Here is a 23,893-nt window from a genome sequence, read left to right as displayed (position 1 = left end):
TTGTTTATATTAAATCGGGTGATTTGGGACTATGCTTTGCATGATATAGTGCCAAGCTTGTTATTTACGCCTAGCCCTAGATTGATGGGAGTTATGTATAGATAAATGTGCAAGGCTTTGTCCTGTTATTGATATATAGTCCCAAATCAAGCTAATATCCAGCACAAATATCCCAGGGTGTGTGCACGCAGTGAGGGGTTAACTGCCTCTTCCCCAAGACAATATCAAAGTGCAAAAACACAGCAGCACCACTTTTAATCTCCAAATTGTGTTTTATTCCATTCATAGGGTAGCACTATCCACAGGAAACAAAAGCACTCCCGGGCATCACAGGTATCATACATAATGATGTTGACTTTTAATTTCTACATAGAAAGCTGCTTTCTGGACATTCTGGAATATTTGTCATGCTTACATACCTGTGATGCCTGGGAGTGCTTTCGTTTCCTAATTTGTTAAGAGGCCCCTTGCATTGGTGAAATTAGCAAAACCCTACTTATGCATCTCAAGCACCTCAACACCATCTGAGCGACTCTTCTCTGCTGCAGGCAAAATAGCCTGGATTTTATTTTAAATATAGAAAACATTTTTTTTTTTTTTAAATATCTGATTAGTCGATTAATCAATAAAAATAATCGGCCAATTAATAGATTATGAAAATAATCTTTAGTTGTAGCCCTAATGTTCAAGAATTCACAGAATATATTTATATGCATTTGTGATTGGCTGATGGCTGTCACATGGTACAGGAGGAGTGGAAATAGAGAAAACTTTGATATTTGTCAGAAAAAAACTACTACTAATGTGAAGTTCAAACAAAGTGCTATTACATTGTCTTTTTATCATGCATTTGTTAATTATGCATATCTACTGTATTTACTGGTCCTTTAAATTTGGACGGTCTTTTATTCTTACATTTTTAGTAATTTTTAAAAACAAGTTTTCCATTTACTGTTAACATTGTCTTTGTTTTTTTTTGTTTTAATTTTTTGCTGTAAATTTTACTATTATTAAACCCAAGCTAGAATTCAGATGATATTTTTATGACTGCAGTAAGACACACACACACACACACTAGATCGTCAAAGTCCTCAGTAGAAAATGTTTTCTCCAGTTTCGGATTTTCTTGTAGACAAATATAAATAGCCTGATGTGTGTCTTCTACACAATGAGCTGTTTCATGCATTTGTATTGTTTTCAAAATAGCAAATTTGCGCTTTTATTGTTTGCTTACAGCTCACGTTCAGGAAAGCAGTCGGAAAAAGCTGTCTACTGTAAATCCAGATGCTCGATTTAAAGTCGAAAAACTAGAAATGGTAAGACTACCGTAATTAAGTGAACTTGAATTCGGACCCCTGCAGCTAGTCAAAATAAACAAAGAAAAGTTGTTTATAAATATATTTTTAAAAGCTATAATTTGACCTACACATCTCTCCTTGTTGTAGCATATTCATCCAGCAGAGTTACTAATTAAAGGAGCGTTAAACACCCAGAAATTGCAACATGGGTTGTGTTGTTTTATTAGCATATGAGCCAAGTGTGATAAATAACACGCCATTAACCTATTTGTTTGCTGGTATTGACATGTAAAAGCCCAACTTCCCCTTACCATTTACCTGCTAATCTGAAATTGTTACTTCAGTAGATGGCCATGAATAAGCCCACTAGTGGCGCTGCTCAAGACATAGGTAGGTATCATTGAAATCAAGCACCAAGCTTTTCATTTAGGGCTTGCTGTAGAGATGGAGCTGTGTGTAATTCCTTTTCAGAACCAGGTATCCTAAGCTGCTGGACATTGTACCCATTTGATAAAGGAAATACTTTTCCTTTATAAGGTGGCAAAAGTCCACAAGCCATTACACCTGAAATTTAATTCCTGGCCACTTGGAGGAAACAAATATACCCAACATACCAAGAGCTTTTGAAACATCCCACCTCCCTGATCACCTCAGTCTTATCTTTTCCTTTATAGGAGAAGGTGATGAGAAGGTGCTCAAGGCTCTTTGTTGACAGGCTCTCTCAGGCCTACTTGAGACCCATTTTCTCCCTCAGAGAGCCATTAAAAGGACAGAGACGAGTAATTAGTGCTTGGGTAGTGAGGGTAATTCTCCTGTTGTGAGTTTCACAAGCCTGCCACAGATTTCACGGGGGTTAATCCCTTAGCCGCCTCCTGTGAGTCGCCATCATACTCTGAGTGGACTGATAAGTCCTCTGCTGTTGCTTGCACAACACTGGATGGTCTCTCTGCGGGAAGCAGTTTTTGATCTGCAGATAGGTAAGCACAGCAAAGTGGTTGTTTAGGTAAGTATGATGTGCACTCACAAGCTATTAGTAAGTACACTTTTATGTACATCATAAATGAATTATCACAGACATATAAATTTTTTGCGCATACCATAATTGCATAGTTACATACACCAATATATGGGACATTTTATTTGAAGCTTTTCTGAGACCATTTGTGTGTGACCACATTTTTACTAAGTATTTTTTACAATTTTTTTTATCTTTTTAAACGCTCACACACAGTATATATTTTTTTTGCACTCTTTTGCCATTCTCACCTTTTTTCATGAGCTGAGTTAAATTCTCTACTCTAGGCACAATACCAAGCCATTCTACCGGGACCGTGCTGAGTTTAACTATCTACTCTAGGCACTATACAGTATTCCTTTACCTGCTTCCAATGTGAAGCTTTGGGAATCTATTAGCGAAGATGGCTGCACCTCATTAACAAGGCCCACACTAAGCCGAAATATACATCTGGGTATTTGTCGTTTCTCTCGTTCAGAGAGAGATTGCCTGGTATTTCGGGACTAAACTGCACTGTTTAGTCAGGGTCAGACTGATATACTACAGGGAAGTTCTTCTAAAGGCACATGTTGAGCAAAAAGAGTCTGCTCCTCGAGTGGTAACTAAACATAGAACACGCTATTAATTGTTCCCAGGTTGAGTGCTTCTCTCTTTATTTATGCAAATTGTGACCCTGAGGGAAGTCTCCTTAAAGTGATGGTAAATCCTAGCGTTTCTGAAATGCTAGGATTTACCTTTGGAACAAATAAAATACTTCATGCTGAAAGCTCCTTTATTTGTTCCAAGCGATCGCATTTTGAAAGTCAGTGTGGACTTTCTCAGCAAAAACAGCTTTCGTCAATGGAATGGCAGCTCAACAGGAAGCTATTTCAAATTATTATGAAAAAATGGAGCACTCCAGAAGTGGATCTAATGGCCTCCAGTCTTAATCATGAGGTTCCACAGTATTTCATTCATGTTTCAGCTCCTCATGCTCTAGTAGTGGATACTCTTTCTCTGAAGTGGGAGCTCAAACTGATATATATGTTTCCACCCTTGAATCTCATTCCTCCTCTGCTAAGGCGAATTTTGAAGGAGAAGGTGAAATTCGTTAACTTGTCCTTTTGGCCTTGCAGGCATTGGTTTCATAGAGTCCAAAGGCTAGCAATTAATCTTTTATGGATTCTTTCGGTGCCACGGGACATGCTGCTTCAGGGCCCTTTGCTACATCCAGACCCTTTAGAGTCTCAGGTTGCTGGCATGGTTGCTGATATTGTCTGTTTACAGTAATCCAGATACTTATGAAAGCTAGAAAGATATCTACATCTAATGTATATTTCTCCAACATTGGTGTGTCCGGTCCACGGCGTCATCCTTACTTGTGGGAATATCTCTTCCCCAACAGGAAATGGCAAAGAGTCCCAGCAAAGCTGGCCATATAGTCCCTCCTAGGCTCCGCCCACCCCAGTCATTCTCTTTGCCGTTGCACAGGCAACATCTCCACGGAGATGGTTAAGAGTATGTGGTGTTTAGTTGTAGTTTTTTATTCTACTATCAAGAGTTAGTTATTTTAAAATAGTGCTGGTATGTATTTTTTACTCTGAAACAGAAAAGGATGAAGATTTCTGTTTGTGAGAGGAAGATGATTTTAGCAGACAGTAACTAAAATCGATTGCCGTTTCCACATAGGACTGTTGAGATGAAGTAACTTCAGTTGGGGGGAAGAGCAGACTTTTCTGCTTAAGGTATGACTAGCCATATTTCTAACAAGACTGTGTAATGCTGGAAGGCTGTCATTTCCCCTCATGGGGACCGGTAAGCCATTTTTCTTAGTTTCAAACAGAATAACAGGCTTAATATGGGCTATAAAACTGGTAGACACTTTTATGGGCTAAATCGATTGCTTTATTTGGACATTTTATTCATGTTTATGCTGATAATTCACACTTATAAACTTGGGGAACGTTTTTTAACGGCAGGCACTGTGTTAGACACCTTTTCCAGTCAGGGAGGGCCTTCCCAGTTGTAGGCTGAGCCTCATTTTCGCGCCATTACTGCACAGTTGTTTTTGAGAGCAAGACATGCAGATGCATGTGTGAGGACCAGAAAGTTGTTGGAAAAGTGTCTAGAAGGCGTCATTTGGTATCGTATTCCCCTCTGGGCTTGGTCAAGTCACAGCAAAGGCTGTAGCTGGGACTGTATAGGGGTTATTTTAAGGGTTAAAGCTCTGAAAATTGGTATGCAATACTATTAAGGCTTTAAGACACTGTGGTGAAATTTTGGTAAATTTTGAACAATTCCTTCATACTTTTTCACATATTCAGTAATAAAGTGTGCTCTGTTTAAAATTTAAAGAGACAGTAACGGTTTTGTTTTAAAACGTTTTTTTGTGCTTTATTGACAAGTTTAAGTCTGCTTAACATGTCTGTGCCTTCGGATAAGCTATGTTCTATATGTGTGAAAGCCAATGTGTCTCCCCACTCAAAATTGTGTGATAATTGTGCCATAGCGTCCAAACAAAGTAAGGACAGTACTGCCACAGATAATGATATTGCCCAAGATGATTCCTCAGATGAGGGGAGTAGACATGATACTAAATCATCCCCTACTGTGTCTACACCAGTTTTGCCCACGCAGGAGGCCCCTAGTACATCTAGCGCGCCAATGCTTATTACCATGCAACAATTGACGGCTGTAATGGATAACTCCATAGCAAATATTTTATCCAAAATGCCTGCATATCAGAGAAAGCGCGATTGCTCTGTTTTAAACACTGAAGAGCAGGAGGGTGCTGATGATAATTGTTCTGTCATACCCTCACACCAATCTGAAGTGGCCATGAGGGAGGTTCTGTCAGATGGGGAAATTTCAGATTCAGGAAAAATTTCTCAACAAGCTGAACCTGATGTTGTGACATTTAAATTTAAATTAGAACATCTCCGCGCACTGCTTAAGAAGGGGTTATCTACTCTGGATGATTGTGACAACTTGGTCATTCCAGAGAAACTATGCAAGATGGACAAGTTTCTAGAGGTTCCGGTGCACCCCGACGCTTTTCCTATACCCAAGCGGGTGGCGGACATAGTGAATAAGGAGTGGGAGAAGCCCGGCATACCTTTTGTTCCCCCACCTATATTTAAGAAATTATTTCCTATGGTCGACCCCAGAAAGGACTTATGGCAGACAGTCCCTAAGGTCGAGGGGGCAGTTTCTACTCTAAACAAGCGCACTACTATCCCTATTGAGGATAGTTGTGCTTTCAAAGATCCTATGGATAAAAAATTGGAAGGTTTGCTTAAGAAGATTTTTGTACAGCAGGGTTACCTTCTACAACCCATTTCGTGCATTGTTCCTGTCACTACAGCAGCGTGGTTCTGGTTCGAGGAACTAGAAAAGTCGCTCAGTAGAGAGACTCCATATGAGGAGGTTATGGACAGAGTTCACGCACTTAAGTTGGCTAACTCTTTTATTTTAGATGCCGCTTTGCAATTAGCTAGATTAGCGGCGAAAAATTCAGGGTTTGCAATTGTGGCGCGCAGAGCGCTTTGGCTAAAGTCTTGGTCAGCGGATGTATCATCCAATACAAAATTGCTTAACATCCCTTTCAAAGGTAAAACTCTCTTTGGGCCAGAATTGAAAGAGATTATCTCAGACATTACTGGGGGAAAGGGCCACGCACTTCCACAAGATAGGCCTTTCAAGGCCAAGAATAAGTCTAATTTTCGTTCCTTTCGCAATTTCAGGAACGGACCGACCTCTAATTCCGCACCCTCTAAGCAAGAGGGTAATGCCTCACAGCCCAAACCAGCCTGGAAACCTATGCAAGGCTGGAACAAGGGTAAGCAGGCCAAGAAGCCTGCTGCTGCTAACAAAACAGCATGAAGGAGTAGCCCCCGATCCGGGACCGGATCTAGTAGGGGGCAGACTCTCTCTTTGCTCAGGCTTGGGCAAGAGATGTTCAGGATCCCTGGGCACTAGAAATAGTTTCTCAGGGTTATCGTCTGGAATTCAAGGAACTACCCCCAAGGGGAAGGTTCCACATGTCTCACTTATCCTTAAACCAAATAAAGAGACAGGCGTTCTTACATTGTGTAGAAGACCTGTTAAAGATGGGAGTGATACACCCGGTTCCAATGACTCAAATCTGTTCGTAGTTCCCAAAAAAGAGGGAACCTTCAGACCAATTCTGGATTTAAAGATCCTAAACAAATTTCTCAGGGTACCATCTTTCAAAATGGAAACCATTCGAACGATTCTTCCCACTATCCAGGAAGGTCAATTTATGACTACCGTGGATCTAAAGGATGCGTACCTACATATTTCTATCCACAAAGAACATCATCAGTTCCTAAGGTTCGCCTTTCTGGACAAACATTACCAGTTTGTGGCCCTCCCATTCGGGTTAGCCACTGCTCCAAGTATTTTCACAAAGGTACTCGGGTCCCTTCTAGCGGTTCTAAGACCAAGGGGCATTGCAGTAGTACCGTACTTGGACGACATTCTAATACAAGCGTCGTCCCTTTCAAAAGCAAAGGCTCATACAGACATCGTTCTGGCCTTTCTCAGATCTCACGGATGGAAGGTGAACATAGAAAAGAGTTCTCTGTCTCCGTCAACAAGAGTTCCCTTCTTGGGAACAATAATAGATTCCTTAGAAATGAGGATTTTTCTGACAGATGTCAGAAAGTCAAAACTTCTAAGCGCTTGTCAAGTTCTTCACTCTGTTCCACGTCCTTCCATAGCTCAGTGCATGGAAGTGGTAGGGTTGATGGTTGCAGCAATGGACATAGTTCCTTTTGCACGAATTCATCTAAGACCATTACAACTGTGCATGCTCAAACAGTGGAATGGGGACTATACAGACTTGTCTCCAGTGATTCAAGTAGATCAGAAGACCAGAGAGTCACTCCGTTGGTGGCTGACCCTGGACCATCTATCCCAGGGAATGAGCTTCCGCAGACCAGAGTGGGTCATTGTCACGACCGACGCCAGTCTAGTGGGCTGGGGCGCGGTCTGGGAATCCCTGAAAGCTCAGGGACTATGGTCTCGGGAAGAGTCTCTTCTCCCGATAAACATTCTGGAACTAAGAGCGATATTCAATGCTCTCAGGGCTTGGCCTCAGCTTGCAAAGGCCAGATTCATAAAATTCCAATCAGACAACATAATGACTGTTGCGTATATCAATCATCAGGGGGGAACAAGGAGTTCCCTAGCGATGAAAGAAGTGACCAAAATAACACAATGGGCGGAGGATCACTCCTGCCATCTATCTGCGATCCACATCCCAGGTGTGGAAAACTGGGAAGCGGATTATCTGAGTCGTCAGACTTTCCATCCGGGGGAGTGGGAACTCCACCCGGAGATCTTTGCCCAGTTGACTCAATTATGGGGCATTCCAGACATGGATCTGATGGCGTCTCGTCAGAACTTCAAGGTTCCTTGTTATGGGTCCAGATCCAGGGATCCCAAGGCGACTCTAGTGGATGCACTAGTAGCACCTTGGACTTTCAACCTAGCTTATGTGTTCCCACCGTTTCCTCTCATTCCCAGGCTGGTAGCCAGGATCAAACAGGAGAGGGCCTCGGTGATCTTGATAGCTCCTGCATGGCCAAGCAGGACTTGGTATGCAGACCTGGCGAATATGTCATCGGTTCCACCATGGAAGCTACCTTTGAGACAGGACCTTCTTGTTCAGGGTCCATTCGAACATCCAAATCTGGTCTCCCTCCAGCTGACGGCTTGGAGATTGAACGCTTGATTCTATCAAAGCGTGGGTTTTCAGATTCTGTGATAGATACTCTGGTTCAGGCCAGAAAACCGGTAACTAGAAAGATTTACCATAAAATATGGAAAAGATATATCTGTTGGTGTGAATCCAAGGGATTCCCATGGGATAAGATAAAAATTCCTAAGATTCTTTCCTTTCTGCAGGAAGGTTTGGATAAAGGATTATCTGCGAGTTCTCTAAAGGGACAGATTTCTGCTTTATCTGTCTTACTACACAAATGACTGGCAGCTGTGCCAGATGTTCAAGCATTTGTTCAGGCTCTGGTCAGGATCAAGCCTGTTTACAGACCTTTGACTCCTCCCTGGAGTCTAAATCTAGTTCTTTCAGTTCTTCAAGGGGTTCCGTTTGAACCTCTACATTCCATAGATATTAAGTTATTATCTTGGAAAGTTTTGTTTTTGGTTGCTATTTCTTCTGCTAGAAGAGTTTCAGAGTTATCTGCTCTGCAGTGTACTCCGCCCTATCTGGTGTTCCATTCAGATAAGGTTGTTTTGCGTACTAAGCCTGGTTTTCTTCCAAAGGTTGTTTCTAACAAGAATATTAACCAGGAGATTGTTGTACCTTCTTTGTGTCCGAAACCAGTTTCAAAGAAGGAACGTTTGCTACACAACTTAGATGTAGTCCGTGCTCTAAAGTTCTACTTAGAAGCTACAAAAGATTTCAGACAAACATCTTCTCTGTTTGTCGTTTATTCTGGTAAAAGGAGAGTCAAAAAGCGGCTTCTACCTCTCTTTCCTTTTGGCTTAAAAGCATCATCCGATTGGCTTACGAGACTGCCGGACGGCAGCCTCCTGAAAGAATCACAGCTCACTCCACTAGGGCTGTGGCTTCCACATGGGCCTTCAAGAACGAGGCTTCTGTTGATCAGATATGTAAGGCAGCGACTTGGTCTTCACTGCACACCTTTGCCAAATTTTACAAATTTGATACTTTTGCTTCTTCGGAGGCTATTTTTGGGAGAAAGGTTTTGCAAGCCGTGGTGCCTTCCGTTTAGGTAACCTGATTTGCTCCCTCCCTTCATCCGTGTCCTAAAGCTTTGGTATTGGTTCCCACAAGTAAGGATGACGCCGTGGACCGGACACACCAATGTTGGAGAAAACAGAATTTATGCTTACCTGATAAATTACTTTCTCCAACGGTGTGTCCGGTCCACGGCCCGCCCTGGTTTTTTAATCAGGTCTGATGAATTATTTTCTCTAACTACAGTCACCACGGTACCATATGGTTTCTCCTATTTTTTTCCTCCTGTCCGTCGGTCGAATGACTGGGGTGGGCGGAGCCTAGGAGGGACTATATGGCCAGCTTTGCTGGGACTCTTTGCCATTTCCTGTTGGGGAAGAGATATTCCCACAAGTAAGGATGACGCTGTGGACCGGACACACCGTTGGAGAAAGTAATTTATCAGGTAAGCATAAATTCTGTTTTCAGAGTTTGGGATCATTTTTCTTTTGGATGATTGAACTTAATGCTTCCACAGCAAGTGTTCAGTTGTCTCAGTTACTTTAATGATAGTTTTCTGGAAGGGTTTAGTGCTCCAACTTGAAAGTTCAAGTTTCTGAGATTTCAGCCATATATAGGAAGAAATTGGCACAGGCTCCCTTGGTAATACAATTATTTCAGGCTTTGGTCCATACTCATCCAATCAAAAGGTCTACAGTTCCATCCTGGGATCTCCTTTTTGTTTTGGAAGCTTTACTGGATACTTCTTTTGAGCCTCTACATGAGCTTTCTCTAGCTGGTTCCTCTTCTTAAATACCATTTTTAGGACATTAACAAGATGTGTGTCAGAATTTCAAGCACTCTCTTTAATTGTGAAGAAACCATTTCTTGTCTTTCATCAGGATAAAGTTATTTTACAAAGTATTTCTGAGTTTCTACCTAAGGTTGTGTCTGACCAAAGAATTCAAGATGTTGTGTTTTCTTAATAAATGGAAAGAGTCCACAGCTGCATTCATTACTTTTGGGAAATAAGAACCTGGCCGCCAGGAGGAGGCAAAGACACCGCAGCCAAAGGCTTAAATACTCCTCCCACTTCCCTCATCCCCCAGTTATTTTTTGCCTTTCATCCCAGGAGGTTGTCAGAGAAGTGTCAGAATTTAAATGGTCTCTTATGGAGGGTAGTACTCTTCGACATGGGACGGGAGTTTTAAGTAATCCTGTCAGTCTCTCAGTAAGAGCTTGGATGAAAGTTAGAGTCAGGAGATGCAGGAAGAGTCTTTCTGCGAAACCATCCCGACTCATGTTAACAGCTCCGCAAGCAATCGGCGTTGTCTGACTTTGCTTCGCTTCCTGCTTTCTTCTCTCAAGTTCATGGCGGAGGCGAGGTGATGGATAGTAGATTCCGGTAAGATCGTTTCATTTTACTTCTTCATGAATGTACTGTAACTCATTAGTTCCTGCGAAAACGACAGGGTCTCGGTGATACTCCTTTAAGTGTCTTGGAATCAAGGGTTAATATCTCCTGAGGGGGACTATTGAACAGGGTTTTTTTTTATCATGTTTGTTATGTGATTCAATCTGCTTATGTGTAGTGTTTACTGGGCTCGTGGCTTAGAACATAACGGCCTGTTGAAGTGACGCAACCTTACGGTTGGGCGTGCTTTTTGTTGGACTGTATGGTTCACCTTGTGACCGAGCGTGTTACGTTCTGGTCTTTCATTTCCGCATTCCTGACTGTGTGGCGAGGGAAAATTTTAGTCCGCTAGTGTCTGGTACATAGGAGGTGGTGAGTGCCCCAGCCATTGTGGGTGTCAGGTGCCGTTCAAATTGTTTTATATATAGTCCATTTTTGGGTATCCTTGATCCAGTTATGGAGGATACTGATGTTGAGATTGGTCAACATTCTGATTCAGATTCTTTGTCCTGTGAAGAATGCGAATTGGCCCCATTGACTCGGGTCAGTCGGTTATGTTCTTTAGGCCGTCATAGAGCGCCTTGTTCCTTGGGTTTGGGGATTCAAGAGACTGCTGAGCCATCCGCCTCGGGGGGCCCTGCCATTTTCTACTACTACACATGCGGGTAACCCAAGTTATGTGTTTCCCTCCTCGGAGGGTGAATTGTTTCCCCCGGAGGTTGTGACACGTTTTTGCTTTTACATACTTTTTGCGCTTGCACGTCTGTAAAGTCCAGCTGTATGTTTTCGGTTGTGCTCGTGCCCGATTGCCCCAGGTCCTTTGGCCTCTGGAGGGCATGAACAGTTCCCTGTGGGTGTAACTGTGCCTGAGTGTTGTGTTTTTAGTTAGAGGCGTGCTCGCCTTAGTGTTTTACTCAGACACGTTTTTGAGCTGCTGGGGGACCCTATCCTTCTTAGGTATGGGACTCATCAGTCTCCTCCTTCGAATGGCTCACCTCGTTAGACATGGGGGGATGAAGTAATCTCCTTTAAGTCTTGTTATCGAGATCCTTCACAGTTTTGTTGGAAGACCAGGGTTTCCGTTAGGCTGGTCCTGCGGATCTTTCTGTTCTTCTTGGGCGTTAACCCTCGGGTTGCCTGTCATTTAATTTTATCCGGTTAGGATGAATTTTATTTTTATCTTTCATACTATGTTTCCTGCGGGAACTGTCTGTTTTTCTTCCTCCATCTCTGAGGGCAGATTTAGCCAGCTTGGCAGTTATGACCCTGGTTGCAGGCTGGCCCTGCTTGGGTTCAGATATTCTGTCTCGCGGCTTATTCAGACACGTGGCGCCTAATATACCTTGCTGGTCAGGTTGGGGTGCCGAGTGCTCTTAACATTATTATGTTTCTTGTTATTTGTTTTACAAGTTTCAGCTAAGCATTCTCAAGAGGACTTACGGGTCCGTGCTGCTCTCGGGATTGTTTCATTCCTAAATAGCTGTTTCTCTGGTGACTGGGTCAGTGAATTTTGCTGCACCACTCTCTGTTGCTTCCAATACCCTTGGAACCTAGAGTATTACTTCCCACGTGGTGGGAAATTTAGAGAATTTAGCGCCTCTTTTTCGCGGTTCGGGTCGGTGTTGCTTTAGGAAATTGTCTTTTTTTGGTCTTGTTCCTTTAGTGGTTCTCTTCTTCATTAAGACCTCTTGGATTGTCAGTTTCTCCTTGTGGATGGGTCGCCTTCAGGGGACTTGGATTCCCTTCGGGAGTTGGTTGTTCCTTTTTCAGGACTTTATACAGTGAGGTCTTTTTGGGCTCCGGTTAGGGGTCCTTCCCCGGTTTAGGGAATGCTCTGCATCTCCTTCTTGGGATAGAAGAGGTCCTAGTGGTTTTCTACTCATATGGTTCAGGTATTGCCATCCCGGTGGCATCCAAACCTATGTTTTACTGTCCTCTGACTTCGAATCTCAGGTGATGTGGAGGGTTGATGTTGCTCTGTTTGGGTGACTTGTCCTCTCTGTTCCCCTGGTGTCTGAAGCTCGGGGCTAGCTGGACAGCTAGCTCAGCATTCTTAATCTCCGTGGCTACTTTGTACTGTAGCAAATCGAGGGTTGCTAGTTCGATCCCCGGCGAGGTCTACTCAGCCTTTCTTCCTTTCGAGGTTGATAAATGAGCAGTGCCTTGTGTCCCTTAGGGGAATTAGCCGCTCCTTTCAAGCACAATCATGTTAATGATGCTTGGATGCCTGTTAGCTCTATTGTCCTTTTATGGCCCTGGCTCTTTGGAGTGTTGTCTCTTCCCATTGGGTTGGGACCTGCAAGGGCTTCTTGCTCTTGTTATCCTGGTTTTTCTGGATTTTTCCCTGGGAAGTCTGTTTTTTTTATATCAGACGGGGAATTTATGTTCGTGGAAGTTTGTTTATTCCAAACATTTGTGGGACCTGGGCGTCTTGTCCTGATCTTCCGGTTGTCGAGGGTTTTACTCAGCGTTTTCTCTTTCGGGATCCCGCCGTGGGTTGTTGCTGGACCTTATGATCCTAGGACTGGTCTGGGGGTTCTAGTTTCCGGGATACTTGGGCTTAGCCCTGATTCTGGCTGTTCTTTTTACAACTTTGCTAGATTTATTGAGAGCCGGGGCTCCTTGGACTTTGTCTTGTGCGGACAATACGGTTCCCCTGGGACAGCCAACTAACGTCACCTGATGGTAGGCTTTCCTGCGTAGCAAAAGGAAAGTTTGCGGTTGCTCAGCTGTCACTTTTGCGTCTGTTATGTGTGATTGCACAATGGTGTTTTAAGGGGTTCTTCGGTGTTCGTCAGTGACTTGGCCTTGTGTCCTCTTGGTTCTTCCTACGACTTCCAGTCTTATGGGCAGGTGTTTATCGATGCTCTCCTCTTTAGGGTGCTCTTTGTCCTCCTTACGGAGGTGTGGTTCCCTTTTTGGGGGCCTCTCCTGTGTTCAGGAGGTTGGAACAGATGTTTTATCTGGTTCGGGATTGGTCTGCTCTTTGAGTTGTTCCTTTCCATCTGGGGAGCTGCTGGCTACGCATTGAGACTTCGTAGGGTGGCCTTGCTAGATCTCTGTCTTGAGCAGCTTTTTCCTTACAGATAGTGTCTTCTCTGTGTCTTCCTACGGATGGCAGCGTCTTACTGTTCTCAGATGTTTTCTGCTTGTAATTTTCTGTTTGCTCAGTCTCTGAGTTCTGACGTTTTGAGGACTTTGTCTTCAGCTGTCTTTTTTGGTGCTGTTGCACAATGTGTGGGAGATGTTTCTTCTCCTGCTGATGCCCGGTTACTCCTCGTGGGTTGGGTGTCGTCTCCCCTTGTTCTCGGGATCCATTCGGGTCTTTGTGGACTTGTCCTTCCTTTGAGGGTTTTTTTTCCTTTATGGATTTTGCTGTACCTTTTGGGTATCCCTTCGTTTACCCTTGTCCTCTCCTTTTTGGTGATTTTGGTACTGTACTAGTATGGGGACCGACTGCTGGGCGACGGTTCTTCTTGAGGAGTGTTGGCTATATGAGTCTACTTGTGTTCTCTAGTTAGGCCTTTCGACTATTTCCAGGTCAATGTCCTTGGTGCCTTTTCCTTCTAGTTCTTTTGCCCGGCTCAGACGAAGCGGTGTTTGGTTGTGTTGTGTTTTTTTCAGGCCTGGTGCCCTCAGAATGATCCGCCTATTGTACCCTCCCGTCTTTGCATTCAGTGTCCTCTATAGCTTGGGTCTTGTTTTCCCAAAAGTAATGAATGCAACTGTGGACTCTTTCCATTTATGAAGAAAAACTTAAATTATGCTTACCTGATAATTTTCTTTTCTTCAGATGGAAAGAGTCCACAGCTCTCCACCCGTTTTTTTTTCTGTGGGGCGTCTCTTAGTTTTTATTCTTCTGGCACCTTTTCACCCTGGTATTTCTTCTACTGTCCCTTGTTCCTCTGCAGAATGACTGGGAGATGATGGAAGTGGGAGAAGTATTTAAGCCTTTGGCTGGGGTGTCTTTGCCTCCTCCTGGTGGCCAGGTTCTTATTTCCCAAAAGTAATGAATGCAGCTGTTGACTCTTTCCATCTGAAGAAAAGAAAATTATCAGGTAAGCATAATTTAAGTTTTTCATCCATCTGTTCTAATAAACAGGAGAATCAAGGAAAACAGTTGTATCGGCTACATGTGGGCAACGTCCCACATGTAGCCGATACAACTGTTTTCCTTGAACATTTATGTTAAAAAGACAGTCAATTTGTAAGATGAATCATATTTTTTTCATCCATAAGGGCCTTTGCATGGGCCAGGCTTCTACAAAATCAATTGTCTATAGCTGGATTGTTCAAGTTGTTTATAGGTCATACAAGCAAAATAATTACCAAGTGTCAGAGGGGCTCAGGGCACACTCAACTAGGGGAGTTGCAGCATCATGGACCTTTTAGACAAATGCTATACCAGAGGAACTATTTCAAGCTGCAGTTTGAAGATCACATAGTACCTTCATATCACTTTAAGCCGTGTTGGTCTACAAATTGCATATATTTTAGTGTTAATTTCTAGTTTTCTACCTCAGGACAAAAAGTCCAAGAAAAAATATAGACCTATTAGTCATTTTGGTTCCTTTTGTCAGTCTAGGAATAAAAAATCTTCTTCCTCCTCATAAAAGTCTGAACCTTTTAGAGCTTCCTGGAAGCCAGATTAGAAAAAAGTTCAACTAGAGCAAGATACCTTCTTCCTCGTCTAAATCAGTATGAAGGTGCCACGGATACCTGGCTGCCAAGGCTACCCCCCCCCCACACTAATAATAAATGATCTCCTATCAATTAAATTAAAGGGACATTACTCTTTACTAATTCTTCTGTGTTGATCTGCTGCTTTCGACATAGTTGACCATCATCTCCTCTTACAGATCCTACATTCTTTTAGCATCTGAGACACAACCCTCTTCTGGTTTGTTTCCTATCTCTCGAACCGTATCCTTTGATCCTTTGCCTCTCTCAGTAGGAGTACCATGACGTGTCATGGGTCCCCTTGCTTATTTCTCTCTATACATCCTTCCTTATATTCTTTGTTTGGTTTCTAGTACCACTCATATGCTGATGATACCCAAATCTTACCTATCCTGATATCTCTCACTCTTTACTTAACCAGATTACAAAGTTTCTCTCTGCAATTTCCTCTTGGATGTCCTTGCACTATCCCAACTCAACCTGTCTAAAATTGATTTGCTTCTTATTCCCCCTTCCAAGAGATCCAACACCTGACATTTCTCTTCCGCGCAACATTTATAGAATCTGACATTTCCTTAAGAAAGAAACCACAAAGATACTAATTTATTCCCTCGTTATTTCACTTCATTGACTACTGCAATCTACTTCTAAATAGCCCTCCCAAACCCTGCCTCTCCCCCTTCAATCTATCATAAATGCTTCAGCTAGACTCATCCACCTAAGTTGCCAATCTACATCAGCTGCTTCTCTTTTCTAGTCTCTACACTGGCTACCTATACACCCTTGAATACAATTTAAATTATTAATCCTAACATATAAAGCACTGAACAGCCTCACTCCCAACTATATTTAATCTCTCATCTCTAAATACCCCCTGACCCGTCCTTTTTGGTCAACCTCTGACCTATGTCTTTCCACTCCTATTAACTCTACATCCCTCTCTCGCCTCCAAGACTTCTCATGTGCTGCTCCTGTTCTCTGGAGCTCTCTACCCTGCTCCATCATACGGTCTCCAACCTTGTATAGCTTCAGATGCTCTTTGAAAACTTACTATCTCTCCTCTGTTTTTCATCCTACTCAAAATAAATCTTGAACTGTCTTGACTCACTACTGCAACTACAATCCATGTGAGTTTAAAACAAAACAAAAACAAAGACGGCTTCTGATTTGAAAATCAATCAACCTTCATATAATGCAATTGCAATTGAAGAATCAGGGTACTCCCATATTACTATAGCACCCCAATGTGGTGGTATATGCATGCTGCAAATTCACAGTGTACCAGTTCACTGGCCCAGGGCAACTGGAACATCTTAAGCTTCTTCAAGGGGAATCCCAAGCAAAGTACAGAAGGCAGGCTGTTGGTCTATGAAGTGTCATACACAACACTCTCCAAAAAGAGTGCCATACATTTTTGTACAGCTGGGGGAGAGCTTTCTATTAACCTGTTGATTGGGTCTACACTTGTTTTTAATTGATTATATTTGATTTTATTTGTTTTAATACGATTTATGTCATTCTTGTTAGTGAGTGAAGAACATAGGAATTTCAAGTATTTCAATTAAAAAACATTAAAACATTTTAAAATTGATTTAAAATTATATTGCATGTTTCAATGCATTTGGAAAAAAAAAAAAAAATAATAAATAAATATATATATATATATATATATATATATATATATATATATATATATATATATATATATATATATATATATATATACTGTATGTGTGTGTGTGAACATACATATTTACACACATAAACATATACAGCATATACACATGTATGCATACACACATACAAATATTTATATTTACATATATACCTTGGAGCCCTTCCCAGCCAAACACCTTGCCATATGCCATATCCATTTTTAACCCTAAAAAAAACAAAAAAAAAAAAAAAACTATATAAATGTTATTATTTATTTTTTTTACTAAAATTATGTATAACGGAGTGTAATACTGTATTTAAAATGTTTTACATGTGTTTTTAACCCTTACACTTTACTTCAGGTCTCAGGTCGTTCTAATTCTTCTAGCGCTATTTAGGTTTTCGCTCAAGCGCAACCCATAACTTTCAACTTGTAATAAAAAAGCCATTTAAACCTCTGGTTTGCGCGCCACTTGTAATCTAGCCCTTGCTAGTCAAAAGGGAAACCATCTCTAGTCCACCATCAGTTCACCATCATTCATCATATCTTTCTAAGTTTATTGTTGTAATAAAGTGAAATTCCCTTTTGCTTTTTAAAACATTGCATATATTTTCATCTTTTTTTTTTTTCAACCTTTCAGGCTTTGAAATACCTTGGCATTAGCCCCACAGAAGAGCAGAGGCAGTCTTTGAGGCAGAGCATTCATATGGATACTAATAAAACTGTATCTTTTGGAGGTAAAGTAATGGGTAGAATATAAGAAGTTACTGGCATATCATGTTATTTATGTGTTGCATACACTGATGATGTAACTGATCGCTATTCAAAAGTACAAGCAGTCACTTTAAATAAACATACAGGAATGCACTCAAACAACATCAATTACATAGTTGCCAATATTTGAAAAAAATAAATAAATCCTTGAGACACTTTGGGACATAGACCCGCCCACTCCAATCCACCTCAAAACAAGAATAACAAATACTAGTAGTATACTTTAGCCATACTGATTGCTTAAAGGGATAGGAAAAGAAAAGAGATACTTATGATTCAGACAGAACATGCAATTTTTAAATTTGCTTCTTTGTTGGAAAGAATATGTACATATCCTTAGCAGCAGCAATGCACTACTGGTAGCTAGCTGTTGATTGGTGGCTATACACATTTGTATCAGATTCCTGAAAGGGGAAACAGAGGCGTCTCTAAGTGCAATATCATCAAAGTAAAGACTCAGAACAGGCAAATACGAAAACCACTCACGTGGTAAAGCACACAATAGTGCTAATGGGGCAAGCCGAGACTTCTGAGCCGCTCGGCTGACTCGACAACCAGTTCTCCTAGCCAATAGTGTGGTTCCGCTCTCCTGGCGATCCCACTCTCCTGGTGATCCCACTCTCCTGGCAGGTATTAAGCACTGGTTTCAATCTGGTTCACTTTATAGGTATTCCTTCAGCTAGACACCACTCAGAAGCCTGATACAGAGTATCAGTCGTCAGCCACAGGGTCCGGGTGTAGATGGGTTGTAACACAATTACCAAAGATAGGAGCGGTAGCGCATAAAAACAATTTATTGCATATAAACAATTTCCATTAAAACAGTGATGCAAACAGTCTGAGGAAATGTCGTTGACTGCCAAGAAACACATCACTGTTTTCTTCATAAATGGAAAGAGTCTACAGCTGAATTCATTATGTTTGGGAATCCAGACCCTGGCCACCAGGAGGAGGCAAAGACACCCCAGCCAAAGACTCAAACACTGAAATCAGCAGTCGACCTTAAATCAAAGCAAGAGAATGTACACATTGATCCCAATAGACTGTACACACGAGAGTGACAGCCGATACTAGTGAATGAAAACACAGGAGAGGCGGAACTTCCGCAAACTAAAACAAATAAATATTTTGAAAATCGGCGGCCCGCCACCTTTGATAAAGCCGTAACTGGCGAAACGCGTCAGGGGGTTTGCATGGGACGATGGGGTCCCATTAGTGTGTTAAATGTTTTTTAAATATATCTATCTAGCAAAGGGGTGTTGGTGTCAATCACATTTTGGCACAAGTGTGTGAGTGCATGTTAGCGATAAAAATGTCTGAGTGTGGCAATATTTCAAGTTGAATTACAAGTCAATAGCATTCTGAACTATAGCTAACAGAGCATTCTAATGAGGTTAACGGGAATGCAGCTACGTAAAAAGCATTGGTGCTAGCACAATTGCAGCTGCATAATACCCCGTATTAATGATAAGATTACTAAGCCTAATCGCAGAAAAGACAGCCTATAGTGGCAGTTAGGGAATGAATATTAGTGCAATTTGAAGTTGAAGGCGGATGCTGCAAATATAATCACAATTAGCTCCTGAGTCCCCAAAAGGAGAAATAATGTTGTAATATTGTGTACCAATAGTATCGACGTATAATACGTGTTGCAAAATAGATGTAATACAAAGCACCTAGCTACCAGCAACAAGAATAAAATTATAACCAGCCTCTGAATTCTAAAATAAGGATTCAAGTTGTGGGTACTGTGAGATGGTATATTGAGAGTATCTTTTTATAACCACACAACGCGTATCATGAAACATATGTAACAATAAGCTATTAGCTTTTAATAAATAAAAAGAAGTGTAACAATAAAGGGAATATTGCAAACTGGGGAGCTCACAAAAAATGTTATTAACATAAAGAAATTCGCACATGTAGACGCTATTACTCAAAGAATCACCCAACAGTGTATGTAAACATACAGGCTACACCGCTTCACTTTCAAGCGGTGAGATTATAACTGTATTGCCACTGAACTTATCAGTGAAACGTCTGTTTAAATTCACTAGAAGATCAACCCCACATGGGGAACAGAATAATGAACTAGTGAAAAAACGCAGAATATAGAAATAATATAAGTGGAAAACACAATACACATCCTTTAAGCATAATTGATACAAAAATTGGGTTATTTGTACACTAACCAAACCAAGGGAAGTGAACTATAAGAACAGCAAGAACCTCACAACTAGGGTCTGCATATATATGTGAACCAAGCTTGGAAATCCCTCCTGCCATCCCAGGCTAAAATAAATAAATTAAACATTAATACTAGCCTCAATAATGGCATGAGAAACCAAACGCGACAGATATCCATTACAGGGCTCCCAATACCCCCACTTTACGCAAATAAGGGAGTACCGATCAGTACAGTTACATAACTTATATTAATATAAAGACTAATCGGTCTCTCGAATTAACAAAATTAGAGTGTCTTTTAAATTGTTCATGTTCACCCATTTTTAAAGTAAGAAATAAAAGTTAAATTTTAAGATTGTACCAGTGGCTCTACCCCAGTCTGGGCAGAGAGTGCTACACAGCATTTCTTTCCAGGGATTTCATCCCAATTGTTCTGCAAAGACTCAAACACGTCCCCCACTTTCCTCATCCCCCAGTCATTCTTTGCCTTTCGTCACAGGAGTTTGGCAGAGAAGTGTCGGAAGATTAAAGATAGTCTCTTATGGAGGATAGTACTCTTTAAATTGGGACTGGAGTTTTAAGTAGTCCTGTCAGCCTCTCAGTGAGAGCATGGATGAAAGTTAGAGTCCGGAGATGCAGGGAGAGTCTTTCTGCGAAACCATCCCAACTCATATTAACAGCTCCACAAGCAATCAGCGTTGACGAGTTTCGCTGCCTGCTTTCTTCTCTCAAGTCCATGGCAGAAGTGACGCTAGTATCTGTCACACTTGAAGAGCCATGTTCCTGTTCCACGGCGTAGATTCCGGAAAAAGATTGTTTCATTTTACTTTCATCATGGCTATTTTGGAACATAACGGCCTATGTCTAGCGACGCAGCCTTTGTCTAGCGATGCGGCCTTTACTGTCGGGCACGCTTTTTTCATGGACTGCACGGTTTACCTTGTGACCGGGCGTGGTCACATTTTTAGCTCTCCATTTCCGCATTCCTGACCGTGTGGGGACGGAAAAATTCTGGTCCGCTGGTGTCTGGTTCACAGGAGGTGGTGAGTGTCCCAGCCATTGGGGGTGTAACGTGCCGTTTAGATTTTTCTTATTGGTCCATTTTTTAATCAATAACCCAGTTATGGAGGATTCTGATTTTGTGGAGACGGATGTCTCTCATTCAGATCCTACTTCTTACGAAGAATATGAATTGGCCCGGGTGATACATGCCCATCAGTTATGTTCCAAATGCCGTTTTAGAGTGCTCTGTTCCTTGAGATCAGGGAATCATGGGCCCGCTGAGCCATGCACCTCTAGGGATTCCATTTCCCATAAGGCTAATTCCCTACCACCAACTCTTACTACACATGCAGGTAACACAAACGCTGCTTATCCTTCTATGGAGAGTGGCCTGTTCCCACCGGAGGTTACGATATGGTTCCTCATGGCCATATCTTTGGCGCTGGCGCATCTGCACCTCCCGGGAGTATGCTTACGATATTGTCTGTGTTCTGTTAACCGGGGCTCATCAGGTGTGGGATTTCCTGGTCCAGTTCAGCCCTCTGGGGGAGCGACTGCCCCTGAGGCCTCAGGGGGTCCAGGGGCCGGTGTCTTCATTTGTCCCGGCGGAGGTATGTTGTGACTTTCCTTATAGACTGGCGCACCTTTGTGTTCTACTGAGTCATGTTTTGGAGTTGCTGGAGGATCCCACTCTTAATGGGGAGATTTCTCAGTCTTCTTTTTCAGTCTCAATAGTGCAAATTGGTATCTCATCTTATGTCACTCTCCCTCTTGCTCTTACTAGCTGCTGGTGATATATCCCCTAATCCTGGTCCCACACAACTTCTAGCCTTGCACGCCCATGTGTATCTTTTCATAGACTTAGAAAACAAAACTCTGGTAACCTTACTCAAATTCCTCTTGTATCTAAAGTCAACACCCCCTTCACTTGTGCACTCTGGAACTCTTGCTCTGTTTGCAACACGCTCACTTTTATCCATGACCTATTTATCTCCCACTCCCTCAACCTTCTGGCTCACAGAAACCTGGCTCTCTAATTCAGACACAGCATCCACTGCGGCATTGTCACATGGGGGCCTACAATGCAGCCACACTCCTAGGTCTGGATGTAGACAAGGAGGTGGTGTAGATATTTTACTTTTCTCTCGTTGCACCTTTCAACAAATACAACCCATCTCTTCCCTCAGATTTTCCTTATTCAAAACCCACATGATTTGCTTATTCTCTCCCCTCTCTATAGGTGTTGCAGTCAAATACCTCAACTCAATTTATAGATTATTTTGCTTTCTGGCTACCTTTTTTCCTCTCCTCAGATACCCCTGCCCTCATTCTTGGGGACTTCAACCTCCCTGTTGACAATCCCACTGCTTCCTCTGCAAAACAACTTCTGCAACTCACTTCCTCTTTTAGTCTGTCACAATGGACTGACTCTCCCACTCACTAAGACGGCCACTCCCATGATTTGATTTTAAGCTATCGATGCACTCAGCTTCACAAACTCCCATTTTCCTCTTTCTGACCATCATCTCCTCACTTGCAACATCACATCACTCCTTACAACTCTCCCTCTTTCTACCCCTCACACCAAACTCCGCAGAAGCATTGTCACTAGATCAGAAACCGCTCTCAAGCTCTCTCAAACCTCTCTCAAACCTCTACTCTCTTCCATTGCCTTCTTTTCCGGCCCTTATCAATCTATCTGCCACTACAATTTGACCCTTACATTAGTCCTTGACAGAAGTCACACACTAATCCTCAGCCCTAACATACCCCTCTGACACACTATATATACCGATGTTCCCTTACTGCTGAGCTACACTGGAGAAATTATTGGAGTTCAGCTGACTTTCTTCACTAAAAGTTCAATTTGAACTCCTACTATTCTGCCCTAAACCTTTTAAGCAAGATTACTTCTCTACTTTTATCTCTACTCTTTCTTCAAACCTAAAACGTCTGTTTTCCACTTTCAGTACTCTTCTCCGCCTTCAGTACTCTTCTCCGCCAACCCCTCCTCCTATTATAACTTCTTTCTCAGCTTAAGATTTTGCCAGCCACTTCAATAGCAAAATAGATTCCATCAGATACTAATCCAGTTTCCAACACCCTCAAAAGCTCACAATCTTCCAAAACCCACATAACCAAAAATTCAGCTCTTTTGCCCCTGTTACTAAGGAAGAAGTTTCTACTCTTATGCTGTCCTCTCACCTCACTACCTGTCCCCTCTGTGGTTATTAATTAATTTAAAATATTTTTACTTTATACTAAATCTCTATGGTAAAACCACTAAACCAATATAAGTAAGTTGTGTAATAAACTCTGAGAGGGTCTCCATTGTTTCCAAACAGTTTATTTGGAATCAATATATGTTAATAATAAGAGAAATATTTACAGGTATATATACACATCTATTTCTTCTGTTATGTGTGATCAGTCCACGGGTCATCATTACTTCTGGGATATAACTCCTCCCCAACAGGAAATGCAAGAGGATTCACCCAGCAGAGCTGCATATAGCTCCTCCCCTCTACGTCACTCCCAGTCATTCTCTTGCACCCAGCAACTAGATAGGATGTGTGAGAGGACTATGGTGATTATACTTAGTTTTTATAACTTCAATCAAAAGTTTGTTATTTTACAATAGCACCGGAGCGTGTTATTGCCTCTCTGGCAGAGTTTGAAGAAGAATCTACCAGAGTTTTTACTATGATTTTAACCGGAGTAGTTAAGATCATATTGCTGTTTCTCGGCCATCTGAGGGAGGTAAAAGCTTCAGATCAGGGGACAGCGGGCAGATGAATCTGCATTGAGGTATGTAGCAGTTTTTATTTTCTGAATGGAATTGATGAGAAAATCCTGCCATACCGTTATAATGACATGTATGTATACTCTACACTTCAGTATTCTGGGGATGGTATTTCACCGGAATTACTCTGTTAAAAGTACATTAAACCTTTTAATAGGTATTTATTATGTTAAACGTTTTTGCTGGAATGTAGAATCGTTTGCATTTTCTGAGGTACTGAGTGAATAAATATTTGGGCATTATTTTTCCACTTGGCAGTTGCTTGTTTTAATTGTGACAGTTTCGTTTCTCTCTCACTGCTGTGTGTGAGGGGGAGGGGCCGTTTTTGGCGCTCTTTGCTACGCATCAAAAAATTCC

At 41.9% G+C, this 23,893-nt stretch overlaps 1 protein-coding gene across 1 annotated transcript in view; it reads left to right on the top strand.

Moving 5' to 3' along the window:
• STXBP4 (syntaxin binding protein 4) overlaps nt 1–23,893 on the top strand; it is a 736,191-nt gene that overhangs the window by 128,354 nt on the left and 583,944 nt on the right. The window contains exons 6-7 of the mRNA XM_053721597.1: nt 1,237–1,316; nt 17,411–17,507. Of these exons, the coding sequence (XP_053577572.1) occupies nt 1,237–1,316; nt 17,411–17,507 (177 nt within the window). The remainder of the gene's footprint in view (nt 1–1,236; nt 1,317–17,410; nt 17,508–23,893) is intronic.

Source organism: Bombina bombina, chromosome 1 (genome assembly GCF_027579735.1).
Source record: "Bombina bombina isolate aBomBom1 chromosome 1, aBomBom1.pri, whole genome shotgun sequence".
Taxonomy (NCBI): Eukaryota; Metazoa; Chordata; class Amphibia; order Anura; family Bombinatoridae; genus Bombina; species Bombina bombina.
The sequence above is the reverse complement of the archived record's forward strand: the minus strand, read 5'-3'. Positions and strand labels throughout refer to the sequence as shown.